This window comes from Lemur catta, chromosome 6 (genome assembly GCF_020740605.2).
Source record: "Lemur catta isolate mLemCat1 chromosome 6, mLemCat1.pri, whole genome shotgun sequence".
In the NCBI taxonomy this organism is placed as follows: Eukaryota; Metazoa; Chordata; class Mammalia; order Primates; family Lemuridae; genus Lemur; species Lemur catta.
The window spans coordinates 69,976,300-69,991,431 of record NC_059133.1 but is presented as its reverse complement, the minus strand read 5'-3'; the positions used below and the strand labels follow the sequence as shown (position 1 = coordinate 69,991,431).

At 38.1% G+C, this 15,132-nt stretch overlaps 1 protein-coding gene across 2 annotated transcripts in view; it reads right to left on the bottom strand.

Annotated features, from left to right (window-relative positions):
• The window catches only part of LOC123639885 (protein O-mannosyl-transferase TMTC1), a 255,121-nt gene that overhangs the window by 128,361 nt on the left and 111,628 nt on the right, over positions 1-15,132 (bottom strand). For both annotated transcript variants that reach the window (XM_045554096.1, XM_045554097.1), the window contains exons 6-7: positions 9,425-9,506; positions 8,543-8,646 (exon numbers count right to left, since the gene is read on the bottom strand). In XM_045554096.1, coding sequence (XP_045410052.1) covers positions 8,543-8,646; positions 9,425-9,506 — 186 coding nt within the window. The remainder of the gene's footprint in view (positions 1-8,542; positions 8,647-9,424; positions 9,507-15,132) is intronic.

The window sequence follows — 15,132 nt, the reverse complement described above, 5'->3', positions numbered from 1 at the left end:
GAATATCAAAGTATCACATTTCTAAAAGTACTTATAGAAGCAGAAGAGTAAATCCAGAGCTAAATGACACTTTTTGACAGGACAAGTTACACATAAAGGTGGCTCCACCACCTTTCTAGAGAAGGAAATGGACATTAATACCATTAAGACCTACATTGTACTGAATTTGTATTTTGTCATATATGTAATTAAGCAAATTAACCAGATATTCCACAGTATAAATTCCATCATTCTCAAGGAAACATTTTGTTGCTTTTATGAAGTTACAAGTAAGCAGACCCTTGCAGATATTTTTGAAGACAGAAAATTGGGCAAGGCATTGGGGGTTGGGAGTGTGTAACTGACAATTACAGTCAAATTTCCGGTGCTCAGAGTGGTGGTGTACCAGGTGTGTTAACTTCTCACAAAGGTAGCTCAACAAGGCTCATCCTTTGTAAGGATGCTAAGTGTAACCCGGGTCACCATTCATTTACTCAACAATGTTCTCAGGATTTACTTTGTACCCAGCTCTGAGCCAAAGCCTAGTAAGACCATGAGATAATTTTAAGGGCCAAAAGGTAGCTGTTACGCACAGTGCTATAAGCAAAACTATTCAGTACCCCACGTCTGCTTCTAGAATATCTTCCTACTAAACTTTCTGACTGTGACTTCTGTGAACTGGTCACCTCTCTTCTTGAGGCAGACACCCGGCCCTAAGGTCATCTCAGCACCTGTCCTAGAGCTGATATGCTCTCACCTGCAAAACCTCCAGGTTCTCTCAGTTCCCAAGTCAAACACCCACTCTTTGAGTGACCAGATCTTGGCTAAATGTTAAGAAAAAAACAACCTCCTTGAAACAATTCACATGACGATATAAATAATTAAGTGCACAGGCTGGAAGAGGGAAGCAATCACTGTGAGTTTTATATCAGGGAAACCTTTTTGAAAGAGCTGGTGTTTATCTGAGCTTTCATGAACAGGTAGGACTTAAACCTGGAAACAGATGTTGTAAGTAAACAGAATGGATGGGAGTCTATGCGGGCCCTGGGATTCTGAGGTGTTCAGTTCGGTGGTTCATGAAACAGACTTGAGGACCCATACTGATATATGTAAATATACAGGGAGAAAGACATTATTAAAGAAGCTAGCCCTAGAATTTCTCTTAGGGAGAAAATGATCTTTTTAATTGTTTTAAAGGAAAACACCATCAGAGGCCGTATCAAACACAAAACTGTGTATTCATCAAGTCTGTTTAACTTTCCTTCGAGGCACATGGGGAGGGCATTTCCCAGCCCCCTTGTGTTCAGCAGGCCACGTGACTACCTGGCCAACAAGTCTGGGCAGAGGTGATATGGGTCTCTTGAAGCTGAAACACTTATGCACTGTCCTTATGCCCTTAATATCATCATTTAATATCTGATGATCTTAAAGAATTATAAGTATTTTTTTAGGTACATAGAGATACCGCAGTTATATTTTTGAAAAGATACCTTATATTTTAGAGATACTATATACTTATTTCTATATACTTACATAGTTATATAGTTACACTATATACTTATTGATACTATATCTGGCGCTGGTTTCAAACAGTTCAGTGGTGGGTCAGGAAAAATGAGAGGGATCAGAAGTGGGTGGAGGTATTGATGAAACAAGGTTGAGCATAGTTGATAAATGCCGAAACTGAGTGACAGGAACACACATGGTGGTTCCTTATACTACTCTCTGCTCTTTTGTACTATTTATTTGAAAGTCTGAACATAAGAAGTGTGGGGCCCTCCAGCTTTCTCTTTCTCTGCCACACTGACTTAGCCATTCCAGACAGCAGGATCGCAAAACGCAAGCAGCTCAGAAGCCAGAGTTACCACATGGAAGACAGCTCCCCTAGAGAGCAGCAGGATCTGGCAGCATCTTCCTGTGAACAAAAATTAAACCTTTTCATGCTGTCATTTTTATTGAAGAGACTGTTATTACCTCAGCATAGCCTAGTCTCACCCAGTGATCATTTAGTCAGGGATGGCCTATACAGTCCAGGGCTGTGTAAGAAATTATCAGGAATTTGGAAGGAGGAAGAACAGAAGAGGAAAGAGATAGGCCTAAGCAAATAACTGAGGCAAGAGACTTGCCAAAAAAAAGTCAGCCAAGGAGAAATCCCAGTAGCAGAGTTGCTCCAGGATTTTGTGTATGGCGATTACTGTAAATTATTTGTGGCGTGATTCTGCAGTGTAGCTCTGCTTTATCCCAACACTTGGGTAAAGTCTCTCATACACAAATGTCTTATGCAAGTGGTATTTTAGGGGATATTAACATGAAAGATCTATGCCCTGCAACTTGGTTGGCACAGTAAAAGGGAATGAGAGTGGCCACAGGCAGTGTAACTTGGGTCAGACAGAGAGTTTAGCAGGAAAGGGAAAATGAAATGGAAGATGCCCAGGAGAACATAAGGCTCTAGGCAAGCATAAAAGTCCTGGGGATGGCAATGGACATCCCAGCACACAGGAAAGGATTTGAACCAGTTTTATTTAAATCTCAAAAAGGAAGACCCAAGATGAAATTGGAGTTCCATAACTACATGCATGTTGAGCACATCACTGCATTCTGTGGGTCACTCTCATGACAGAGCAGGGTTCTTCTGCAAGGGCCTATGACAGGATGAGTCACGCTATTTTCTCCATACTAGAGCGTACAAAGCACGTCCACTTGAAAATGTCTTCGTGACAAAAAGCAAAGCAAGGATAGATCCAGAGATGGTAGCTGGCAGTGGCCTTCAGAAACAAAGGGTAAATGTAGGCGTTATGTCCATGGAAGCAACAGATCCATGAAAGTAGTGTTAATCAACCCATCCTACACTAAACAATTATCGTGGCTCTCTCCTATGCTCAGCATGGTGTCACCTGCCAGAGATAAAGAGAAAGGTAAGATATGATTTCTGCCATTGAGAAATTCACATCTAAATGGGAAAGAAAAATTGGTGAAGAGTCTATAACAATAAAGTGCAACAAGATAGAAGAAAAATATATCTTCAAGACTGAATAAGAAGGATCAGGGAAGATCTTCTAGAAACAACAAAGAAGGAAGGAAAGGGAATTGTAGGACTGGGAAGCAGCACGTGAAAAGGCTCAGAGGTGAAAGGAAAAAAAAGCCAGTGGCGCAGGGAACTGGAGCAGTGACAGTGGCTAACGTGTGAGGTTAGGAACGAAAGGTGGAGGTGTCAAGAGATGTGTGTACAGGAAACAGCAATGGCCAGATCCCTTACGCTTTATCTCAAACAGTGTAGGAAATCACTGACTTGTGGCTATTAGGCCAATTAGAAATACCATGTGGGAACAGTGTGGAGGACAGATTGGAGGAGAGCAAACTGTGGGAAGAGAGACAAGTTAGGAAGCTACTTCAGCAATGCAGACGAGACACCATGAGGATCTTAATGAAGATGGCAGCAGTGGGGATGGAGGCAAACGAACAAATTCTAGCGATTAAGAAGATCAAAGTTACAGGACTGGGTGATGGCTTGGATGTGAGGAATGAAAGAAAGGAAGTCAGTCACCACTGCCAGGTTATTTGGCTTGGACGAAAGTAGAATCATTTACAATTCAGTGGCATGCCATTCAATTGATCCACACAGACTCAATTAATTACAGGTTAGAAAAGTTATCGATCAGTCACAAAGAATTGACTGACAGCTAATACAACCGGAATATCTGGGTTAAAATGGAAAGGTAAAAGATTAACGGCCTTGTCACCAGTGTATCTTGAACAACAATGAGTTCCAATTGTGTGACAAATCTATAATACCTTGTGGCTTGACACACCCAATGGTCAAGAATAAGAAGTCAAATTCTAAATGGCTTCCAAATCACTATTAACATAAACTATATCAAAGCACAATTTTAAAAATACTGAAAACACAATCCTCACAAAAATACACAGTGAGAAAACTAAAGGTTTGTATAACTCATTAATATGGGAAGCAGATACCTGACAAAGACAGCCCAAAAGAGAATCTGAGTCAGGCAAAGCCTTCTTAGATTTCACATTGAAAGCGCAAGCAACAACAAAAACAGATAAACTGGACTTCATTAAAATAAAAGCTTTTATGATTCAAAGGACATCATCAAGAAAGTGAAATGACAACATATAAAAGGAAGAAAATGTTTATAAATTATAAATCTGATAAGGGATGTGTATCTAAAATATATAAAGAGAACTGTTACAATTCAATAATAAAATGACAAATAATCCAATTAAAAAGTGAACAAAGGTCCTGAATAGACATTTCTCCAAAGAAGATTGCAAAATGGTCAATATGCATATGAAAAGATGCTCAACATCATTATTCATTAGGGAACTATAAATCAAAACCACCATGAGATACCATTTCACATCCATTTAGTATGGCTATAAAAAAAAAAAAATACTGTCAAAAAGACAAGTGTTGGTGAGGATGTGAAGAAACTAAAACCTCCACACACTGCTGGTAGGAATGTAAAATGGAGCAACTGCTTTGGTAAACATTTCGGCATTCCTCAGAAAGTTAAACATTGAGTTATCGTAGCAATTCCACTCCTGGGTACATATTCAAGAGAAATGAAAACATACATCCACACAAAAACTTGTTCATGAATGTTCATAGCATTATTCATAACAGCCAAAAAGGAGAAAAGAACCAAAATGTTCATTTTTATGGAAAAATAAAATGTATGATATGTCCATATAATGGAACAATTTTTACTGGGGAATGAAAAGAAATGAGGTATTGCTATAAGCTACAACATGGATGAACCCTGAAAACATGCTAAGTGAAAGAATCCAGTCGCACAAAAAACATACTATATGATCCCATTTCTATGACATGTTCAGAATAGGCAAATCTACAGAGACAGAAAGTAGACTAGTGGTTGCCTACGGCTGGGGGACTGAAGTGAAATGGGGAATAACTGCTAATGGATATAGAATGTCTTTTGGGGAGATAAAAACATCCTAAAATTGATTGTGGTAATGGTTGCACAACTCTGTGAGTATAATAAAAACCACTGAATTGTACACTTTAATAGGTGAATTGTATGCAATGCAAATTATCTCAATAAAGCTATTACTAAAGTACATATAAGCTGAATATATAAAAAATAATATATACATATAAAAACTGAATTCAAAAACTGGGATTTTCATAGTGTGTGAAAAAATAAAAAGAATGAGCTTGGCAAATGAGATACACATTTTTTTCAATGTGCTGGAAGGCAATAAAACTGTTACATTTGAAGTTTTATTTTTCTACTAGAGAGAAAAGAAACCATCACAACTATCAGGTTTCTTCTGTATGTTAAATTCTAAGATGACAGAGTTGTAAAATATAGTAAATAGCAAATAATAAGCCTACCAATGTTGCAGTCTTCCAGATTTGTCAGACAATGTTCTACATACACTGAAGGTCACACAGTCATCCTTTGTCTTGTTCTCATATCTTAGAAATTTTGCTTAACAGAGGTTTCTCATGAGCATAACACAATGATTTTGTATCTCAGTTTAGTTAAGCAGAAAATGACAGGGTATTTCTTCTGAGCTAAACACATGGAAACAGAAAATTTAAAAGAGAGGGAATCTCACAACTAAAATCACAAGAAATCATCTGAGACAAAAGGAAGCTTGAACAAGCTCTTAAAAGCTGTTAGGATTTTTGTAACATGTAATTAAAAACTACAACAACTACTAAATGGAAAGAGAGCTAGTCTGAGGACTCTCACCTGGTAATAGAGTAATTCATTATGCCTACTTTAAAAGAGGAAGAAATAATACTCAAAAGATAGAAGCAAAGACGCTACTGAACAATGTGCTAAGTTTATAACTCCAGTAAAGGAGTTATAAGTGAGGCATCCGTGAGACAGACTGACACAGCCAAATGACAAGCCTGTGATTAGCAACGACACAGTCCCAGAGCCAGGCAAATCACAGCTAAACTGCACAGCTGAGAAGGAAAGAAAAACCAACAGAACTAGCAAATTGACCAAGGTAATCCACTTCAAGAATCAACAGCCTACCAGAGGTCAAAGAATTATGCAAACAGAGTAGAAACCTTATTCAGGAAAGGAATTGAAAACAATTTTCTGGATGCTCAAAAGAGTCAATTCTAATGCAGCTATCTTAGAAGCATGTGAAAAGCCATTCATAACAACTGTCACTGAAATGTCCCTGGGTATCTATGTATTTTAAGTTTGAAACACGAGAACAGAAAGATGTTTTTTAAAAGAATGGAGAAGAAGATATAAAGGTGTGGGTAATAGGATATTCTATTCCATCATTTTTTATTAAGTAAATTGCCTCAGTTATAGTCACTTGGATGGATTGATTCATAGACAGAAAGTCCTGGACAAAATATGTACCAGACCCCTATTTTACCAAAGTTTCCACCAAAGAAATTTTTTGGCTACCAGCAAGGAAACAAATGCGATCATTATAATATCCCTGGCAGCTAAGATGTCATAGCTAGGAGGGCAGTGAGTCAGGTATCAAAGCCACCTTGTCCTAACACCAATGGCCTTCAGACAGGCACTTGTGTACTTACGACATAAGATATGAATGAAAAAATTGGTTAGTGAGTTGACAGCAGTGTGTTCTTGTTCTCCTTCATCTGTCCCTTTCAACTGTACATTTTGGCTTTTGGAGACTGGTAATCTCCGCAAACAGGCTGCATCGAACTATAAAGATTAGAATGGATGTTCAAATTCAGGAGACAAGAAGTTGTGGAGCAAAACCAACTCAAAGCTAAAGCAAATGGAGCCATCACGCAATAATATGATCTGGCAAAGTTGGTTTTTCTCTTAAGGGCAGAGGTATGTACTTAAGAAGCTACAGAACATGAAACAATTCATTAGTCAGCTATCACAGCTAAAAATATCTAGGCAAGGAACCCTGGAGATTTGGAAAGCCAGAGAAAGATATCTAAAAAGGGCAAGAAGATTGTAACATTAATAAGAAGCTGGGTTAGAGATGTCAAGCTTAATTAAAGGATTTATTAAACAACTACTTGGAAAACATCAGATATAAACAATAATTTTTAAAGGCTCTGGACTGCCAAGGAGTAAGCCAACACTAGAGATTGAATATCACATTATTTCTGAAAGTATACTCAAGATTGGTTCAATACAAATATATGTTGGAAGTAATGAAAACAACTGTGACATGGTTTTTCTTATAAAAAGGTGTTAATCCAATGGGAAAGTATCCTTTTTGAATGGCAAATAAAGAGACTAAAGAAAAAGAAGAAAAGACTAGAAACAATAAAGAAGAACATAAAAGGCAAAGTAAGTTAAAACTAGAAGCTAAATGAGTGATATAAAGCAAAGATCACTGCCTGGAATGAAAACAAAATCAACAATCTGTTATCCCTAAGAGATATAAGTAAACCAAAATATAAATGCTGTAGATCAAGGTTTAATTTAAGATTTATCAAATCTTAAACACACAAAAAGGCAAAGGTTACTATGATGAAAATGATATTAGATGACATGAAGAGGTATGTAAAACTATGAAAATTTAAGAACAGTGTACCTTACTTCTTAAAACATTATAGCTACAATATATTCTGAAGAAGTTATTAAAATTGTCAAATATACTGCTATCTCAAAGCCTTAACTGTACATCACAACAGATAAGAAATTAGAAACTCACTCAATGAATTAGATACATCGATCACTATCACATCTTGACGCAATACCTCCAGAATTCTTGGGGAGAAATGACAAGACAAAATTAGCTCTATATTAGCAAACTCTGCTGTTCATTTCTGTCTGTTACATTAAACCCTCCACTGATTTTAATCTTACAAAAGGTTATGATGCCCAATAAAACTCTACACCTCTCTGCACATTGTTCTACAACATTTGCCATATGGACCACTCCATAGATATTTATTATGGTTTGTTTGTCCCCACCAAATCTCATATTGAAATTTAACCCCCAGTGTGGTGGGGTTAGGAGGTAGGGCCTATAGGGAAGTGTCTGGGTCATGCAGGCAGATTCCTTGTGAATACATGAATGCCCTCCTGCTGGGGTGAGTTCTCACTCCATTAGTTCCCACTAGAGCTGGTTGTTAAAAACAACCTGGCACCTCCCTCTTCTCTCTCTCTCCTTCCTCCTCTCTCGCCATGTGATCTCTGCACACGCCGCCTCCCCTGTGCCTTCCACCAAGAGTGGAGCAGCCTGAGGCCCTCACCAAACACCCAGTCTTCCAGCCAGCAGAGTAGTGAGCCAAATAAACCTTTTTTCTTTATAAATTACCCAGCCACATGTATCCCTTTAGAGCAACACGAACTAAGACAGTGCCCAATAAACACTTGATGGATAAACAAATAGCCACCACGTAAGAACAACAGCAATAATACTGCCAAAACAGCCTCACTTGTGCGAAAGAATTCCAAATGTATAAATAGTAGCTTCATTTCTCCCCACATGCTGGATAGAACACAATCTTTCTTTCTTCAAAATGCAAAGTCAACCTGTGATTGAAGATTGTTGAAAACTGTCTAATAAATATCAGATAAAGTTTATAAAACTTATTTCCACTGACCTTGTAAGAAGGTAAGGCGAAAATGAAGCTGGATTATCCTGCTCTGAGAAGAGGGGCATAGATCCTCCCATTATCCACAGGCGGAAGTACAAAACAACAATCACCTTCGGAGAACAAGAAGATTGGGTGAGACGGCCGCCAATAATCTCTACCCTCCTTGTATGTGCGGTCAATTCCCTCCCCTTAAATCCGGTTAGTCTTGTGACTTGTATTGGCCACAAGAATGTCGTAGAAGGTGCATTGCGTCAGTTCAGGGCCTAACCCCTGAGAGGTCTTACAACTTCTGGTCTGTTCTATCAGAACCCAGCTGCCACATTGCAAGGAAGTTCTGGCTGCCCTAGAAAGAGAAGCCATAGGGAGAGGCCCTAGAGGATGGGATATCAGAGGGAGAGACCTTGTGGAGGACAGCTGAGGTATCCTAGCCCAGGTGACAGCTGAATAAACTTGACTGAATAACCTCAGCCAAAAAAATCACAATGATTAGGAGAACCATCCATCTGAATGCTGCCCAAACTAAAGCATTTAGGGCAAATGTATGGTGGTTGTATTTAAGTCACTACATTTTGGGGTGTTTTGTTATGCTACAATGGTAACTGATAACAGGCAGGTTAGTGCTGCCTCCTCTTGAGACAGCTCACTCGGCCTCAGCACCTGGAAAGGGAGTTGTAGAATACTATAGTTCACATGTCTGTGTCACAAAACTCACATATATCCAGAATGCTTTCATATATACCTTTCAATGCTTTGTAAACTCTTTGATACTAAGATCATGTTATTGGAATCTATTGCTAATTCTATTAAATAATCTGGACCATGTCTCTGAGCCAAATTAAAGTGAAAGATATTCCTTGTAAGATATTTCAAAAGTATATATATACTTACATAACTTATGACCAAAACGGCCCTTTTTAAAAATGGTCTCATGGTAAGCAGGAAATTTCTATTGCTGCTTGCTGTCAGATACCTGAAACAGGAAAGGAAAAAAACCTTAAATAAGTGTAAGAGTTTACCAGACATAACATTTCTTCTTTCAATGTGAAGATGGTGCAGTCTTGAAAAAGGCTGCAAAGGACCAAAGCTAAGAGCATGGCCTCTGGAACCAGAACACCTGGGATTCCAATCCCCAGCTCTGCTTCCTACAGCCTGGGAGACCTCAGGCAAGTTTCTTAATCTCTTGCACAACTATTTTGCACAAAAGGGATATAATAAGAGATCTACCTCACAGGAAAGTTGGGAAGAATAAATGAGATAACATATGGAACAGGACCTAGCACTGTTAGCTATAAATATTACCATCCCATCTAATCCCAAATAACCCAGTCATTCTGACAACTACATGGTTACACTGGTCACAGGATGATCTTAAATAAAATAAGAGTTTATTTACCTATGTAATGGAATTTGAGGGGGACAGTATCTTCTACCCATAAAATAGCCCACAAATGTCTTACTCCTAAAATAAGGAGGATACCAAAGTTGCATAAGGTTAAGTAATTTTTCCAAGGTAGCCAAGTTGGTGAGCATCAGAATTAGAGCTCACCCATGTACAACGAATAATTTTCTCACCTGCCTATGGTCTTGGAACCAAAGTAGGTTACAACAACATCAACTGCTAAAGGGGTAGGAACTTGCATGGACCCCTTGCATCTGCCACAGCTCACTCACTTGCTCCAGATATCTACATGTAAGACATGTGGTTGGCTGGCTTTAATAAAGATGATGAAAGGGAAACAAGAGGAGCTATTAACAAGCCCCAACCAAAAACATAAAGTACGTCATCAGTCATTTTCACCTACATGCAAAATTCTACATTGAAAATACACAGTGGAGGAAAAAAGTCAAATCAAATCACATAAGCCAGCAAGCATCTCCCACCCATCCTTATTTCCCCTGTCCCTTTTCAGTTTTTTCTTTTACTCTTTTTAATCCAGTTTTTCTTCAAAGGGATTCCCCTCGGCATCTCTTAAAATGTGCATTAAAATTTGCATGCGATCTCTTTACACAAGAGTAATGTTCTGTAAAAAGAGAAATCCTTTTGTAGGAACTGAATGGGTTAGTATCTCAAAAAGAAAAGTCCCCCTTGAGGACTGCTTACAAAATAATATACGCAGGACCTCTGTTTCATAACAAATGGCAATGTGAGGAGGTGAAAGCCTCACTCTTCCTTCTCACTTCCATTTTCTTCTTCCTGGTTCATAAAGAGCTGTAGAAGTGGCACATTCTCAGATCTGGCCATTCAAGTATTTAATGAGTAGAAAAAAATGAGGAACCCACACAACACAAAAGAGAGTCAGCTTTTAGCAAGCTCTGGACTGGATCCATGCTCAAGCACAGCATTGAAATCCCTTTCTTCTCCCTTAGTTCCCAGAAGGCAGCTGGCAAGGAGGAAGGCCAGAGGTGCTGTGGGCTCTCGCAACACAGGTGCACAGCTACTGTCCCAAAATGGGCTGAAGGGAGTCCACCACTTCCCGACATTATACACAAGATTTTGTGTATGTTTGCATCAGCATAATTTTATGGGACGAAATCTTCGGTTCTGATCTTCAGTGTCACCTGGGTCGGTGGTCCCAGAAGAGGAAAGCACTGCTAAGCATCCTTCTCAGCTCTGCGTCTACTGTGACTATCATTCTCAGGCCAACTCACCCAAGACCAGCTCTGGATATTTCTGCTATTCCTTTACAGGATGTGAGATAAATGGTAGCAGGAAGACAAAGAGAAAGACAGAGTGCACAGGAAAAGGTGCTGGGGAGGGCTGGAGTTGCAATACATCTGAATGAAGAAAAAAAAAAAAAACATTTCCTGGGATGGTCTCCTTCTGGAACCTTCATTTCTCAAGCTCCCACTGCTGCTTATTTATTTTAACATGGTAAAAATATTAGAAGTGGTTTCCCTTCTATAGAACAACAAAGCACAGAGTTTAGGATTTTTTTTTTCAATGTTAAACTTAGGTACATTCCCCATATTTGTTCCAGTGAAAGCATGCTATCATGGTTATTTCAATGAGCTATATTTATAAGGTGTCCCTGCTTTAGAAATTCCTGGAGAAATTCCATTTCCTCAAGAAGCTAAACTGAGGGCACCAAATAATTTACTCTGAAAATGTAGCATCCCAGAGCAATGAAAGCCTAGAGTGGAACAGAGAACAGTGGTTGGAAGAAAAAAAAATGACCTCTTTTCAACGTTTCTATTTCTAGTTGTTGACCAATAATAGTAAAGGGGAAAATGAGCCAAAATGGCCTCCTTTTTGGAACACTGTATCAGAGGCTGAGATTCCTAACCTCAGACAGGGAGCACACTGAGGGCTAATTTTTTTCCATCTTTTCCTCCTCCCTCAACAAAACCGGACAGTAGAATTTTCTCCATCAGACTATGATATATAGTCTGTGAAGTAGAACCAAACAACAACAAACAGTAATTAACAGTATTATGAATAATAAAATACAAATAAACAAACAATCTATGCCAGACACTAATCTAAATGATTAATTGTAATAACATATTTACCACTTACAATTCCATGAGGAAGAACCTTATAATTTCTTTTTTCAAAAGGAGGAGACCAAAAACTAGAATTAATACTTAACTATTATATTAGGTTCTTTCAGCTATTCATTTCAATCATAGGATAAATTACCTGAAGTGCCTTACAAACATAATGCACTATGCAAATGCTATCGCTATCCCTAAGACTTTCCAACTTCAGTCAAGTGCTCCATTGTTTTCCTTGCAAAGCCAACACCAAAACCAAACCACTGGGAAAACCACTAGAATAAGAGACAAGGGTACAGGGTTTTATTTTTGTGCTCCCATCTATTTTGTCACATGATTTACAATAATTCTACAGAAGCTTCATTTTCTTTCTTTCTTCCTTCCTTCCTTCCTTCATTTAGAAACAGAGTCTCTCTCTATCACCCAGGCTGGAGTGCAGTGGCATCATCATAGCTCGTTGCAACCTCAAACTCCTGGGCTCAAGCAATCCTCCTGCCTCAGCTTCCCAAGTAGCTGGGACTGCAGGTGTGCACCACCATGCTGAGCTAATTTTTGTATTTTTTGTAGAGATGTTATCTCGCTATGTTGCTCAGGCTGGTTACAAGATTTTCTTCCTTTATTAATGAGAGTTGGCCTAAATGGTTTCAGGTCTAAAATACTGTGGTCCTTGGATGTTCTCACCAACTGATAACATCAAAAATGACTGAAGAAAACAGAGAAACCTACCAATTTTCAAAAAAAGGAGAGTGTTAAGGGATTACGGAAGAAGCAATGTTAGTTGATCCTCTGCTTTGAGTAGATCCTTCATAATTTTCAGTTGCATATGAAAAAACAGCTTAACATTAATTTGAGTTATTAATATTGTAAAACCGTGCATTTTTAACAACTTCTGATTTTTGCCAAATAAAAGCAAAAGATCAAGGTTAATTACAATATATTCCCTAATTTATGCTACCACACACCCCAAATTTTTCATTAACATCCACCTTCTCAGTTGATCATGTGCAAGTATTCAAAGTTAAATGTGACTTCTTCCTGAAGTTCACCCTCCATAGTTGCTAAGTCCTCAAATTCTATTGAGAGATCTTAGCAGGGACAGAACAACCAGTCAATCTAAATCACCACCCACAATCTTGAGAGCTAAATAAATGTTTATTATAAACCACTGACCTTTGCTAACACAGAATTATTGTGTCAACAGATAATTGATACATATAACAAAGTTTCTTTGTTTAGCCAAATTTGAGTCAGGCTCCTGAAACTCCTTCTAGACCCATCTGTACAATTCCTTGTAAAATACAGTTTTAACAAGAGCCCTACAGTTTAGCCAGAACCCTCAGCCTTGATATATCTGATCACGCTCCACATCTGGTCTGGTTCCTCACCCTCCACCATCTCCCAGGTGATGTCTGATCACCTGGCCTGTCTTCAGCAAGAATCCTGTTAGGTCAGTTTAGCCAGAATCCCCCCTTATCCATGATGTTTTTTCTCAGCAATTTTCCATCCACTGACCCCAACCCTGCTCCTTGGCTATAAATTCCCACTTGCCCATGCAGTAATCGGAATTGAACCCGAACTTTCTCCTATACTGCAAAATTCCATCAAAGTGGTCCCTATGCCTACTGCAATAGTGCCCTTCACCTTGAATAAAGTTTTCCTTAGCATGCTTTAACAACTGTCATTTAAATATTTTCTCTTTAACATATATAGCAAAATGATCAATAAATGCTTACTGACCCAAACACAATTTTAAAAATATTTCTCCTGCCTCCTCTCAACCGCTTTTATTTTTCTGTGTTTTCCTTACCCTCTAGTGCTAGGCCAGAGAACAAAATAAAACTGCTCACAGTTTGGAGTGTGGACAGCAAGCTGAAAGAGAAAAACTACCTAGATGGTATCATTTCCCCTACTTTGAATTCTGATGATTTAAATGAAGATATATTAGATTTTCCAGCTCTTCTTAGAATCTATAAATATCTGTTAATTTTTGCCTAAATGTCAGCTCCAGGCTGCAAAAATCTCAGATATGCCAAAAAATTATACCAATAAATTATAAATAGCTATATATAAAATTCTTCCTAGAACACCAATCATAATTTACTTAATTTCCTTTGCTCTTTCAAGGTAATAAAGGAAATGAATAAAAAGTCACATACTCTAACCCCACCCCCCCAAAAAAAAGAATTTGAACTCAGAGCTTTTTGAATAAGAATTCATAAATACTGCCTTTGAAACACAAGAAAAAAGATTTCTCAGTTGACCAAAATAGACCAGAGACACAGCTCACATAAGAAAAGATTATAAGCTTAACAAAAACAACAAAAGAAACTTAAGTGTCTTTGGACACTTAATAACAAAAGAAATTTGTGTCTATTGGTTTCCTCTTTAGTGCACTCTCCTAGAATCCCTGAAGTGCCTCATCCAAACCCTAATAAGCAAAGCATTCTATGGAGGAGCAGAACAATCTCTGATGTCCCCTTAGATATTCAGATGAAGATTCTGAAGGAAGGTGCTAACTATTCTAAGAAAGGGTAATGTATTTTTCAGTTCTATCTACTCAGACACCCAAATTGACCTTCAATACCCCACTCTACGGCTATGGGAAATTTTTCTTTGAGAGATTTTAAATTCATATTACTTACAAAGAAACATTTACTTAGATTATCATATGTTAAATGTTGAAAATAAAGACAGAGAAGGCATAACGGAATATAATTTCAGTTCTCTTGACCATTCTGAAAATCAAAGTTAAGAGCTGGATAGGTAGTTTTATAGGTAAGAAAAAAAACAACACCCAGAAATGTTAACCGACTTGCAAAAAGGTCATGGTCCTTCAGTGTCAAAGGACATGAGTTTAAGCTTCCTTAATTTAGTAAGAGAATCCAATTTATATTCCCTCTACCATTAATTTAGTCAGAGGCTCAGATTTTTTTATTCCTTCTGCAAGTAATAGCAAAAATTCATTTTCAAAAATTTCAGATATCACACTTTATCTCTCATTGACAGTCCCAAGGAACTTTTAATTCATTAGTAATAGCGGGTACTTAATGCATTTAATACGCACCAGTCACTGTGCTAAGCACGTCACCTTTTTTATTTGA